We start from the raw sequence: 15,214 nt of genomic DNA on the forward strand, positions 1-15,214 counted from the left end.
GACCCGAGGAAAATAACTCGTTTTATCATACACGAAAACATAAAATAACCGGAACCGACAACTACCCCTTGGACAACAGAGAGGGGTGAAACTTTTCTCGCGCGAAAACAAGATGCGGATGTGCGCGTGTCAGCCATGGATGTACCAGCCAACTGATCTCATGTGCCCGGACGTCATCTGCGTCCCTCCCTCTCCGCTATCCTCTCACTCCTCCCTCTGTCTGCTCCTCTCACTCCGCTCTCCTGTGCCGGCCCGTCCTCCACCCCTGCCCGGCCCAACACCCGCACCGACCCCGCAGACTCCCTGGACCACACGAGAGGGGCACCGCTCTCTGGGAGAAGACCCAAAGAGGGAACAAGACAAGAGTGTTTGGTGGGGTGGGGGAGACATTGGGGGTCGCATTGCAGTCATCTCAAACATTCTCCCATCTCTGGACACTTTTTCTTTTTGTGGTCTGCACCCCCCCCACCAGTGTCGTTATGACGAGGAGAAACAAACTTCGTACGCCGTGGAGAGGTGTAGAAGTCTGAGCGGATGCTAGACGTGTATCCGCACGGCTGGGCACGCGACGGGACCGTTAGGTTGCGTTGTTTTCGCTGGTTTAGCGTAAGCTCGGTGGCTCGGTGGGACCCGGACGACTTTGTGGAAAAATACAAACATATTTTTCTGAATCACAAACAGTGAATCGAAGCTTGGCCACGAGGACAAAACACCAAAGTAAGTCCCGTTACCGTTTCACTTTCGAGTGGGAGAGCAGAACGTTGGTAGACGTTGGTCGCGTGTCTTTGCGCGTAACGGTGGGCGCACGCGCCGCATCCTCACTTCGCTCTGACGTCATCACGCATTCTAGATCTAGAACTCTGTTAATTCAATATATATATATATATATAAAAAACATGGCTCCCTGTTGTATTGTAGTTTAACAAGGGGAGGGGGGACAGAACACAAGCATTGGTGGGGTGTTGTCGTAACTGTATGAAAGTAAGCCTAGTGAAGACCCGGGGGGGGGGGGTCGGTTTCTAGAGTTTGATAACTAGCAGCAGATTATGTCACATTATCGCTGTAACATACGCTGCACAACTACATACCGACGAGGCCAACACCACGAGACGACATGCTCAGGGTGGTAGCACGTGCAGATATCTGTGTGTGTGTGTGTGTGTGTTTTAATTACAGTGATTTGTTTCACTTTGGGACGCCCCCCCCTCCTCCTGCTTCTACCATTGTGGTCTTCTCTGAGCTTTCCCCTCTAGTCTAGTCCCTCTAGTATGAAAACCACAGTGACAGAGAACACAGCCATATAGAGTATTGAGTTAGAATGAGATCTGAAATTGAGATAGGGTAGGGTTTCGACTCAGCAACAGGAAGTCTTGATGAGTATGATGGGAATAGGGTTGTTTTTTTAACCAAATTAGATTTGTGTATATTACCATAAGGACTTGTTCATACTCAAATTAATGCAAATCTATGACACGATAATAGCCAAGTATGTGAGCATGTGTTGTCAAGCTTGGCATCCAGGTCTATCATCATGTAAATCATTGGTTAAAGTCCATGGAAGCCTGACAGTAGTGCTGAAAGGATTAGTAAATTAAATCAAATAGTCGATTGGGAGAAAAAGTATCACCTGCAGTTATGATAATTGATTGTTAGTTTGAGTTATTTATTGAGTATTTCAGCATTATATTGTTCCAGCTTCTCAAATGTGAGTATTTGCAGCTTGTCTCTGAGATATATCACTGTACATTTTATTTTTTGTAATTAGGTTCATAGTTTTATAGAACAATTAATTCAAGAGATAATTGTTATATTAATAAATGATGAAAGTTACTGTTCCCAAGACCACAAGATACTTACTTACTATCAGTGATTGCCAATCTGAAAGACTAACTGAATAATTCATTAGGAAGAGTAACCCTCCTATTGAGGAAAGCTCTGCATTCAGGTCAAACTTTATGTTAGCTCCACAAAACCTCCACAGAAAGTCTAGGGGGAAAATATATTTTATAAAGTTTAGATTTCTGTTCATCTCTCCCTAATCTGGACAGAAAATAACTTTAACTATCACCTGTCAATGATTACAACGCCTACTTCTTCAGCTCTGTTCACTGACTAATCAGTAATTCAGTTGAAGACAGGACTCATTAGCATTTAGCGCTTCGTCAGAAAGAATAGCCTCACATATAGCCCTGGGCCATCTTTTAGGTGTGGGCCAGGTAACTGTATTTACTCAAAGGGCCTAATTGGTCTGAATCTCGGAGAATCAACATGACAATGTTACCTTCACACCTCCCGAACAGGCCTATTCAAATCAGTCTGCTGACTGATTGAATCTCACCATTAATAATTCATGAGGGTCACAGATCCGTGTCTCCGGGTATTGAAGTTGACTTTCTTGTGATCTCTTTCTATAACACTGAAGATTGAATAACAGTGATGGAACAGATCACCACAGACTGGCTGTCTGCTTTACGGATGATATAACATTTTCTCCCACTTGTATTAGATAATTTTCTGCGATTTCTATGTTTGCGTTACCACTTTATCTTGCACTTTAGTAAAACTTACCACAAACTGTTTTTGGTCAAACCAAGATCCAGAGGAACGTGTACAATGTGAATGATGTGTCTGACTCCACCTGAAAATGTCCAATGCATGACCTGAGTTAAAACTGATTAACAGTTTGCCCTCATCTCACAATATGTGCATTCAGGAGTTCATAGTTTGTTCTGTGATATGCAAACTGAGGCTACATGTTGGGCCACAAGAAATTAATGTTCTCAGTTTGACAAACCAAATATTTACCATCTACTGTAATCTACAGTTTGACTGATATTGAAGTTTTTACAGTGGCCACAACTTTGCATGATAGACATTACACAATGTATCCAGTGTTTACATCAAACATTATACTCTTGTGAGTGCTGAAAGTACACGTACAGCACTACATGTATAGTAATACAGCACTTAAACTAGGCCTGCAAGAAGCAATTGCTCTCATTATCAATTAGTAGGCCATTTTTTTCTATCAATTAATTATTTGGTCCATAAAATATAAGAAAATACTGAAAAAACTCTGTTATAGAATCTCCCACAGGCCAAGGTGACCTAATCGAATAGGGGAATGTATCGAACAAATAGGCCATAGGTAAATCTACTCAGTTACATATAGTTCATGTATGACAGAGAAATCATTAAAATATTCACTCTTTACACTGAATTCTTTTGTCAACTGATTGATTGACTAATCCTTTCAGCTGTAATCGTGCGACACCAAATAGCATGCTAATTAAATGCTCGAAAGGTTATCACCTCCGTTTGGAAAGGTGGCCCATTACCTCATTTATTACAATATCTGAGTCAATTTACAAAACAGTCAGTTTTAGCAGTGAAATGTGTCATTGCAGATTTATAGCCTGTTTTATTGTCGCTGTTGCTGAGAAATCCTCCATCACATCAAAAATGGACGGCATTAGTAAGCGATAGTTACTACATTGCCATGATCAGTCCAATAAGTCAGGCTTAGAGCTGGGGGTTATTTCAAACTTTGTTATACTGGTACTAATATAATACCTGAGTTTTGGCACTGATACCTCATTGTACCTTTTCCATTATCTCACAATGAGTAACAAAAACATTTTCAACCAAAAAAAGAACTTTTTTTATTTTATTTACTTAAACCTGGTGCTTAATTTAATACATCCAAAATAAAATGTACGGTAATCTAAATTTAGCAAAACAATTAAGACATTCAGGAAATATCCAATCAAAGAATAAATAAACGTTCTAGCTACTGTAACGTTCATGGCCATGAAATAATTCAGGTCTGCTTACTTATCTGACTTACTCAGCCTCATTTTGACTCTATAGTTTCATGTCCTTTTGTGACATCAACATTTAGTCGATAGTGTGTACGCTGTCCAAGCTGTCCGTCTCCTAGCAATTTAAAAAAGTTGTGGTTTGAATTAGTCAGCTGTGAGTGAACTGTTAAGTATGGCTGGAGATGAGTAAATGAGTAGTTATGTGCACATAGACCAAATTTTACTGAGTGACTCACTGCAACTGTCTCGTGACTTATGTTCCTCTTGTCGACTCAGTCTTCTATCATTCAGATAAACAAAGTGTTAGGTTACTTAAAAACTCCATAAAAAGTTATTCATCTATGTAGAAAGATGAAGCGCTCCCTTGGTATGGTGGCAGTATGTTTACATTATCTAAATATTCCTGGACTCTGTACCAGGTTCTTGTCCGGTCTGTTTAGGTTTTTCCGCTAAAGCCTGTTACCTTTATTTCATAATTTTTTTTTGAGTAACTGCACTATGAGTTTGTAAACCTAGGATTCAGATTGAGCAGATGTCAGTAACATCTGGAGCTATACTGTGCCAGCCTGAAGTTCAGTTCTGTGTTTACAATCACCAAATCCCTGCAGTGTATTTTAATAGTGAAGAAGAGAGAGGAGACAGTGAGAAAACTTCCTTTCTCCCTCCCCTGCCAGAGGCATCCTTTTTTTTATTGGACCTTTGAAATGGTCAGAGTGTGGTCATATGATCCTGTGGGCCAATGGAATGTGTTGTTAGGAAAGCTTGTGGGGGGAAAGAGCCTTAAACATGCTGAATTCACTGGATGATCTCAACTAAAAACCCTAAAATATCCCACCAAATCCTAAATCGCCTCCACACGGCAACAATACAAAGTATAAATAATTTTTCCTTGTTTGTTTGCAAGTGACTGCTCTATGTTTTTTTTTTAATTTTTCAACGTCTGTGCGTGCTTGTATGTTTTGGCATGATTACACTTATGAACATTTTATAGTAGGTTGTTATTAAGGGAAATCATTTAATACACAGAGAAGTCAATGGAGTCTACCTGAGCCATTTTTTACTGGTGCGCAGAAGCTCATTAAGCGACCCGATTTTGGATAGAGCACGCTGCTTCTAATGAAGGCAAACGTGCACACGAACAAGCTGTTCAGCAGAGCACATGATCTGTCAGGACACACCAGGAGAAGTGAGATGTAGTGCTACTGAAGTGGAAGAGTTGGCGATATAACTGGGAAAAATATGTCACCCTTCCTATCCACCACCACAAGTGCTGAGGGGAGAGAGAGAGAGAGAGGAAAGCCCAATGCTCGGCCAGCCGTGCTGTTGCAACAGGAAATGGGGGCTATGACTAACATGACATGATGTGGAAAATAACCAGCACATTCAAGCATGGCATTGTATCATGGATGGTGTCAGAGCAGCAATATCTTTTATCTGTAGGATTAACTTAATGAAGGGTTTGTGTCAAACAAGAGCCTGTCTGAATAAGATGAATTAAAGAACTAATCAGGGAGGAAGACAAAGAGGAGGATATTGAGAAAAAGGGCTGGGTATCCAACTTAAATATTTTTTGGGTACCGACCAAAATGTATCCTTAAAACACAAAAAAACAAATTTTTTACACAATCTATGAAGTCATTTTTTAAGCAAAACGTGACTATTTGCTGTCTTTCTTAGTTTTTACATGAAAGTAAACTGAATACTTTGATGTTTTGGTCTGTTGGTCAGAAAAAGGCAATAAATCTCCTTTGGAATCCAGGAAGTTTGAAGTTTTTCTATCTTTTGACGTCCTGTTGAACTAACTAATCAGTAGATTATTTGATAACGTAACTGATTTCAGTGTTCCATAGGATCTGAATCTGTATGCATAAAGCACACGGTTACTTTGTTTAAAAGTCCATGTCAAAGTTTTAAACCCCACTGCTTCTCATTGGGTGAACCTATACCAGACCTTTACATTCGAGTCTAATTTCAGCTGCATATTTTGAACATAAAGTAAAGGGAGGGGGGCAGCATTACACATGGCTCATGTGGCCAAAGGGGGAATCCTTCTTGATTACTGGCGGGGAGCAGCAGGGTGGGGACGGGAGTGGAAGTGAAGCGGTTACATGGCTTCAGCATTTACAGCTGCAGTGGGTGGAAGGGGAGTTACTGTAGATCTGCAAGGGGACTCCAGAGATGGAGTTTGTGGGGGCGCCTCCGCTGCTCTGCACATATGGAGGAATCATGACTCAAATCTCTCAGGCGCTAGTTGTCCCTCACTGCCATCCCTTTTTTTTTACTCTCTTTCTCTGCCACTCCCTGAACTTAGCAGCAGAAATATTCATCTCTGTACTCAACATTCACAGCTGCTGTCCACAGTTTAGAAAAGTGCTGGTGTGAAAGCACGAAGCTCAGTTGTTGGTGTGATTCTTCTTCCCTCACGTGGGCCTCCTGAGCTGAGCTCCCAGCATGCTGCTTGTGCTCTGTTATATGCATTAGGAAAAATCTACAGGCAGGCTTCCAGTTAGAGGGAAACATTTGTGCCATCATCTAATTCTTTTAATGGCATGGTAGCAAACATTCCCAATCACAGATGTCTTCCCCTATACACAGCCAGACCTGCATAGCTGCTGCCTTAAAGACCCTAAAATAAGCCCCTATAGACTGCTTCAGAATTCAGATTTTAGGTGGAACAGTATTTTTTAGGTTGTGGATTCTGCCTCTAGAACTTGTGTATCTTGTGTCTTGAGCCTTTAGCTTAGCAAACGTATAAACCTACAGAGTTGGTGCTGACTTCTTGTGTCTCCCCGTGTTGCAGGATGCTGTTTGGGCTGAGCGAGTGGTTCTGGCAGGAGCGGCTGTGGTTCCCAAAGGGCCTGGGCTGGGCCGACCTGGAGGATCGGGATGGACGAGTATACGCCAAAGCCCAGGACCTGTGGGTGGCGCTGCCCATCGCCCTTATATTCCTCATTATCCGTCAGATCTTTGAAAGGTCAGTCCATTTGTCACTGAATATCTGTGGTAGTAGTCTTTGGTTATTCATTTCAACATTTGCTTCCTCTGTATTTACACATTTCCTTAGTCTGACCATCGCTATCTCATCCTCTGACCTCTAATTACATTATTTTTACATTGTTTTTATCTTATTGACTTATAATTTAATGTTCCCAGTGCTGTGCCCTTCTCTAAAATAGGTTAAGCTCTGTTCTTTCAAGTGACTCATATTGTTTTTCGTAGCATTTATTTATTTAATTTGTTAGTATTAAACCCTTACCTCGTCATTCTGACTTTCATCATCCTCACCTCTAATGGTTTAAATGACATTTATGTCTATTTGCCTCTTTTATGGCAAATTTGAATAAATTTATCGCAATCATGAGTTTTCATGATTGCACCCTGTACTGTCTTTAACTTCTTTACATTTCATCTCCTTTTAATCTTTACAACCTTTTTGTGATTGCAGGACAGTGGCTACACCCCTGGCTTCTCTGCTCGGGGTTAAAGAGACAGTGCGACTCAGAGTCCCTCAAAACCCAACACTGGATTTTTACTTCTGTAACATTTCCAAAACCCCCACACAGGTACATGTTCAAACACACCCATTCCCACTTTAGAAAAGACAGAGTGGTGTGCTTTGTGTTTTGTCAGGAAATGAAATACTGAAATCAGACCACTTTGTGCTTTTCTCAGACTTCAATAGCAAGTCTTTGCAAGCAGACCGGCTTTTCGGAAAGACAAGTGCAGCGATGGTTCAGGAGACGAAGGAACCAGGAGAGACCGAGTTTGCTCAAAAAGTTTCGAGAGGCCAGGTAAGCACCTGCATGCGCACACACACACACACACACACACACACACTACATTTAAATATAAATATATACGCATATGTCTATAGAGTCATAGAGCAGGTTTAAACAGCTGCTAACCCTTGCATTCCTCTGGCTATATGAGCACATTTCTGAGGGCAAAAGTAGCCCTCTATTTTTAACATGCACTCTTTACAATGCCACTCTGCTGCTACCATGCCTGTGGCCCCGACTCTTCTCACACACACAAACACAAATTCATTCACCCACACTCATTAGCACAGGCTCTCGGCAACAGGGGCTCTGTCACCACTGTTGGTTGTATTTATGTGAGAGCATTAACTGAGTCAAACCAACAGTAATACAAGGCTAATGAAACTAGCTAGTGTCAGCTGCCTGGATTCGCACGTGGTAATAGATGATACTTAAAATGTATGAGCAGTACGACAGATAACCATATCTAAAAGAGTGCCATAAACAGCAGTAGGACTGATAAACAGGCAGTAAATGTAGACAAACACTTTGACTTGATGATTTGTTAATGCATTATTCCACCCCATGTGTTGTGCTTAATGTATGACTTCTCTGTAGTGTCGTCACTGTTGTAACCATTAGCTTCATCGTCATGGTCATTATTCATGTTGTCGACAGAGACATAACATATTTATTTTTTTACATGACTTAAAGGGTCAGTTCACCCAAATTAGAAGAAGACATAGTCTCGTTGTGAACAGTTTTCACTGGAACTAAAGGAATACAACCCTTTGCAAACAGCTGTTTACCAAAACAATCTCGCCAGAAGCATCTCAGTAGCTGTTCAGGAGCTTTTGACCATATCACATGATTTTCTACAGTGGATGGGATGGCTCATTTGCTTGGAAATGTTTCCTGGGCACTTTAACATTTTATAGGATTTGTTCGCATTTTTTCTGCATCAGCTGAGATTTTTTTTTATCACCCTATAAAAGTGTTGACAGTGTTTTCTTATCCACATTAATGGGGACATGTTAGCTGAGGAATTTTATCAACATAACTTCTCATTTTGTCGTGGAGGAGGCCAGAATCTTAGAGAGATAACTTAAAACCTTTCCAAATTAAACCAAAACTATCTGCACGACTTTAACAAAAGTTATTTTTTGTAATTTTTGGTGAAGTGACCCTTTAATCTGCAAGAAGAGGAATCAGACTGGTGTGTGTACGTCTCTGCTGAATATGTGTGTGTGAATGCCTATGTAAGCAGATTGATGTTCTTCATTTGATGCTTGCGTGCATGTGCCTGCATGTCTGTCGCTCCCTGGTTTTGGTGTGTCTTTCACTGTGCGTGGTATGACATTTCTCCTCTGAATCAATCTGTTGTTTTGGTGCACACAACAGGCTTTCTGTTACGCTCCCTAACTTTCCCCACTGGTGTATCACTTACATTCAGTGTCTCTTCTTTCTCTGTGTTCACTTTTCTGTTCTTGTTTGTCTCTTCTGCTGTGATTCCTGTGTGAAATCCCCTCTTTACACCTGTACTAGAGGCTGTAGAGGGGATGACCTCCTCACTGTCTCTGTAACAGGATTCACAGGGAGGAAACTGTCTGACAGCACTCATTGTTTGTCAGCACGTGTTTGTCTGTGTGTGTGTGTGTGTGTGTGTGTGTGTGTGTGTGTGTGTGTGTGTGTGTGTGTGTGTGTGTGTGTGTGTGTGTGTGTGTGTGTGTGTGTGTGTCCTGATTTGACATTCTCAGTGCCATTCACCACATTTTCCAGACTGTTCCAGACATTCAGCCTGGCATTTCATTCTAACTGGCATTCTTGTGTGTTTGGGACTGTTTGTTTGTGATGTGTTTATGAGTCTGCTGGTAGAAAATGTGTCTATTGTCTTTTCCCCATTGACTGAGTAGAAAGTTTGTTTGTATGTGTGTGTGTTCTCTTGCAGTTGGAGATTTACCTTTTACCTTCTTGCTTTCATTGCTGGCCTGGCCGCCCTCATCGATGTGAGTACTGCCATGTTAACCTTGATTCCTCCTCCTCTCGTCTCTTTATGTTCACATGCTCATTCGTCACCTGCCCTGCCATCGTAACATGACAGTTTTCAAAGTAGTCCGTCTTTTTTTGCTGTGATAACCTCAGCTCACGCACTGTTAGGGGGGCAGCGCTGACTCATTGCCATGCTGAGTCAGTAGATATAAATACACCTGTCGAGTTTTGCTGTCTCATTCAAATCGCATCCCTCCCTCCAGAAACCTTGGCTGTATGACCTGAAGGAGATGTGGCAAGGTTTCCCTGTGCTGGTAAGTCTCTCGGATGTTCACTGTATGCAACAGGATATATGCAGGAGAAAAAAAAGGGAACCGAAAGTGCTAAAATGAACTAATTTCCTGGTTGTAGGACTCTTTTCTTTTACTGGTATGACTGTAAAAAATGAGCAGAATTGCATTCTTTGTGGTCTTAATAAGTCTTAAATTTGATTTGAAGAATACTGCAGAGAACCTGAGACACGAGTCATACGACACCCTCCTTATATAGAGTTCCCTATAGAGTCAGCCTGGACTTAACATTTTTCACTATTTTCTGACATTATTATAGACCAAACTATTAATCGACTGATCAAGAGAATGAAGATAATAAGATGAATCAGTAATAGTGATGATAATGGATAGTTGCAGCCCTAGTTTCCAATATAGATTTGCTCCAATTGGTGTATTGATTTTGAAAGTAAAGCTGTTTCCTCTCCTCCAGACTCTCCTGCCATCTCAGTATTGGTACTATATGATTGAGCTGGGTTTCTACAGCTCTCTGCTCTTCAGTGTGGCTTCTGATGTCAAACGCAAAGTGAGTGAAATTATTCATTTATCTCTTCTCCTTAGTTCAGGTGGTATAAAACAACGACACTTTAACGGTAACAGAAGGAAAAGATACACAGAAATAACTGTTATAAAACAAATATAATCTATACAAACAGTTTGTGTTTCACTTTTATATGGTGTTAAATCATGATTCAGCGAATGCAAGAGGAAGACAAAGTCTGTTCTTACTATCTCAGTTTGACACCTGGCTGGACATTAGACTGTTGTTACATTACATATTCCGTTATGTGTGTCTGAGTGTGTGTGTGTGTGTGTGTGTGTGTGTGTGTGTGTGTGTGTGTGTGTGTGTGTGTATGTGTGAGTGTGTGAGTGTTTGGACTTTGCTCAGCCAGGGTCAGCTGAGCGCAGTGGGAGAAAATCTTGCAAAAGAGGCACAATGTGTTCCTCCAACAGATTATTCTAATCTAGATGCCTCTTAAGCAGAGTTCACCACTTCACACACTCAAAACATGCGAGACATTAATAAATATCCCCAACATTTCCCTTTTTCTGCATAACAACCATGTCTCCTTTTGCCTTCCCTTTAGGACTTTAAGGAGCAGATTGTCCACCATGTGGCGACCATCCTCCTCATTAGCTTCTCCTGGTGTGTTAACTACATCCGTGCTGGAACTCTCATCATGCTGGTTCACGACTCCTCCGATTACCTACTAGAGGTAAATGGCATTCATACCTTCATAGTATTTCAAGTTTTGTTCACCCATGATTCACTGAGTGCAATGAGACTTCAACTGAGACACATTCAGACACAGTGATGACACATTGCCACCTTGTGGAGGAAACTACATTTCAACTACTATTCATCGAACAAACTAATTATATATTTATCTGCAAACGACCTATTTAACACATTTTCTTGCTTTCTCCATCTGACAGTCTGCAAAGATGTTCAACTATGCCGGGTGGCGAAATGCCTGTAACTACATCTTCATCGTATTTGCTGCATTCTTCATTATCACTCGGCTGATCATCTTCCCCTTCTGGTACACACACAAGTTTTAAACAATTGTTTCAACATATTATTGTGATATGCACCTGTATGACATTTAAGTTACCTTGCCCTTAATCCTATCCATCTCTATTGCAGGATTGTTTACTGTACTTGGGTTTACCCAGTGACCATCTATGAACCCTTCTTTGGCTACTATTTCTTCAACGGACTTTTGATGACTCTGCAGTGTCTTCATATCTTTTGGGCTTTCCTCATTATACGCATAGCAATCCGCTTCCTCACCCACAATGTAAGCAAGCAATGAAATCTAATGCAAATTTCCATATTTTGTTTTCCATCCATTTAATCATCCATTAAGAGCTCAGATCTTCATCATACAGCATTTATTAAAATAAAATAAACAAGATGAAATTAAATACAAGAAAAGGACAATAACAAATAAGATGTACTCCACACTGAAAATCTGCCGTTGAAACATTTAAATTACCAAAAGAAGTTAAAATAAAGGTCCTCAAAGAATTGGAAGTTTCAGTGTTGGAACTGAATTAGATCAAGTGTGAACTTAAATGTAAAAGTGTAAATGGTAAATTGAGCTGAGAGAGTCAGTTGAAGTGTCCTGAGAGACAGTCGTGCCAGTTCAGGTGTATGAACTGGGAAAAAAACATGTCAGTTGAGGTTTCAACCAAAATGCAAACGCTGAATCGGTTGAAGCAAACTGTATATATGCACTGACAGTTGTTGTATTTAGAGGGTCTGAAGATGTTTTTTTTAAGTTTGGGTGTCAGTTTGAAAGTAATCACAGAAAGTAAATGGATTCATGTCTGACTCATGATGAATGTTTTTTTTTTAAGAGGATCAAAATCTTTAAAGATATCAGTTTTTTAATTCAACACATCTTTCTGGCGTGTCAAAACTTGGTGCCTACATTACCCACAATGCAACTCAACCACTGACAGTTTTGTTGGAGATTTAGGTCGGTTATGCAAATAGCAGTTAAGTAGCTTCAAGAAGAGTCAAGGAGCAGGCTACAGAGGTGTAGTAAGATCACTTGTTTCTAACTCCACAACCCCAGATATTTTTTTCAAAACTTGTCTTCAGACCCAACCGATGCCGACTCAAATTAAATCATTTGAGGCAACTATTAGCCTTTTTGTAGCTCCCTCTGAAACCACAAAATGCGTATACAATTATTTCTTGCAGTAGCACCAAGACATACCTTGTTGTTCCCCTTTAGAGAATAATAATTGAAAGCAGCTGAACTGTCAGCTGACATGACATATTGAAGGGCTGTAAACTGTTGAAATGTAATTAAAAATTATGGAAGTGCTTACATCCTCATCATCCAGCCAGGACAAATATAAATGCCCACAAGATATAAAGTTACAAATAAAAAACTATAAGTACATGCAACATAAGCCATAGAATAATTATAGGAATATAGAAAAACATGTCATTTTATGGATCTTTTGTGCACAACAAGACACATGCATACACACATTTTCAAGCATGTAACTGGTTGACTTTTTCTGAGACTGGCCAGAGCTCCAGGACATTTCAAGCATTGATTATTGATGTGTTTTGAACTCTTTTCTTTTGTTGTTCATCAGGAAAAAGTGGACGATGAAAGGAGTGACAAAGATGAAACAGATGAATCAGAAGAGGGGGAGGAAGAGGAGGATAAAAAGGACATGAAGAAAAATGGGCCGGTGCAGAACGGTCACACGGTCCACAACAACAACCACAGCAAGACAGAGTGAAAGCAAACAAGTGTCAGGACGAACAAATGTGAGAAGGACTCGTATCCCTCGGTAGGGGAGCAGGAGGGAGGGTTGAAAAGAGAGAGAAAAAAGAAAGGATCATGGGTTAGGGAGGGGGAAAGTAATTCCCCTTAAACCAAGAACAGCAGGTATCCTGAGGACATTTGACACTGTTACTTTTGCACAACACAGAAACACACTCGCACGCGTTCATTCGTACTTTTAGCGGGCACAGAGATCCTGCCGATGATGCACACTACATTAAGTGGCATGGCTTTTTAGCTTTGTCAGTAGAGAAAAATGTGTCGTTGTCAGTATGTGATGTCAGTCCAAAAACTTCAAAGAGACAGGGGAGAAAATGGACAGAAGGGGGGTTGATGGTGCTTCTTCTTAGCTTTCCTTGTTCTGTGTGCCTTAGAGCCAGCTAATGGCCGTTAAAAAGCCATTTTTAAAAAGAAAGCTTTCTGCTTTAATCTTGTGTTGCTTTATTTCGTCAAATCTTATTTGTATTCTAATAGAAGAACAAAAGAGAGTGAAATTGAGTGTAAGAAAGTGAGACAATAGGGTATTTAATTCCCTAATTTTCTGTCTATGCAATTACATAAGTTTTCAGCTATTGCAATGTCTTTGCACAAACATACAGTGTCCCTTGTATACTGTAATATCGTGCAGTAGGACTGTGTGCCTCTGCTCTCCAATGCGGCCTGTGCCATTCATAAATTACACTGCTTTTTGAGGTTTAAGGAGTAAATTTGGTGTCAGTTTTGTCTATAAACAAAAAGAACATCTTGCTTTCTTGTTTTAATTGATGTTCTTCTCTATTCTATTCTATTATGTTCTATTCTTAAGCCAGCATAGCTCATTATATAAAATTACTTCTTCAGAAAGAGATGTCTGACCTGCAAAGGATCAAATGCATCATTCTCAGTTCTTTGCTGTCTGAGCAGTCAGAAATACCCAGAAAATGAGTGCTTAGCACAAACACTGCAATATTAAATCACAGCTTCCTGCTAGTTTTTGTCGGAGCTGAATGTTTTTCCTCTCTGGTTTATCCGACGCTGTTTGATCCAGTTGAGTCGTGAATCACGCTGATGCTGCCACCAGCTGTAAACCGATGACTCTCAATAAAATCATTGCCAAGGTGGGTGGCTCGATTGGAATGGGACAGAATAACCATTTCCAGATTTTAGAAAAAAAGGGGCCAGATTACTTCAATTCACTGCCTTGTAGCCTGGGTTATTTGTTAACCTGGGTTAGAATTTTAAATGTAGATCTAAGCAAATGATTTTAGGTATGATTGTGTTTATGAAACTGGTTTTACAGGTTTTGTCATTTGATGTCGAGGAGGTAAAAGATATTGAAATCATTTTCTAGCAGTTTAGTGTTTGAGACTTAATCAAGCAATGAATGTTGTTTTGTTTTTATGCTTTAAAGTTGTTTGTATGTTAAGTGCCTTATCTGTAATGTATGGGAAGCTCTCTCCTGTCTTCATGGCCGCTTGTTTTCTTTCCTGTCTCCACCTCAAATCACAGATCCAACTTTAAGACTAGTATATCCTCCCTCCACTGTCTCATCCATCACTCACTCCGCTTCCTTACTTACCTTCATTACCTTCCTTTCAAACTCACCCTCATTCCACCACCACGTTGTATTTTACTAACCCAGACCAACCAGCAACCTCTCTACCCTGGGGATACAGAAGAAACAGCTGTGTCCTAATTACAGTGTTATTTTTTTTTCTTATTTTGTTTTATTTTTTTGTCTAATGATGTCCAAGTATTGTTATTAATAATAAAAGCAAAGATCATGAATCACAATGAATGCAACTTTTTTTTGTCTGCAAACATCCCAAACAGTAAATACTCTTAAGTTTCTAACTTCCAGCAAATAAAACAAAAACATTATAACATTTAACATGATCTTGTCATTTGAAAGTCCATCTGTCAAAATGTTAAAATACATCATATATTTTACAGATTTAAAGACAGCAGCATGAACTCAGTCCTTAAGCAGGAAATCATGTCAAGTCATCCTGGAAATTTGTATT

The 15,214-nt window shown here is 40.2% G+C and overlaps 1 protein-coding gene across 1 annotated transcript; it reads left to right on the forward strand.

The window, feature by feature from the left end:
• The first annotated feature begins 35 nt into the window (after nt 1–35).
• On the forward strand, nt 36–14,978 carry cers2b (ceramide synthase 2b). The gene is made up of 11 exons (XM_054621888.1): nt 36–717; nt 6,622–6,795; nt 7,267–7,384; nt 7,494–7,612; nt 9,528–9,585; nt 9,832–9,882; nt 10,331–10,423; nt 10,986–11,114; nt 11,335–11,441; nt 11,546–11,699; nt 13,018–14,978. Exons 2-11 carry the CDS (start codon nt 6,623–6,625, stop codon nt 13,165–13,167), a joined length of 1,152 nt encoding a protein of 383 aa, XP_054477863.1. The 5' UTR covers nt 36–717; nt 6,622; the 3' UTR covers nt 13,168–14,978.
• Nucleotides 14,979–15,214: the final 236 nt, after the last annotated feature.

This window comes from Anoplopoma fimbria, chromosome 20, assembly GCF_027596085.1.
Source record: "Anoplopoma fimbria isolate UVic2021 breed Golden Eagle Sablefish chromosome 20, Afim_UVic_2022, whole genome shotgun sequence".
NCBI lineage: Eukaryota > Metazoa > Chordata > Actinopteri > Perciformes > Anoplopomatidae > Anoplopoma > Anoplopoma fimbria.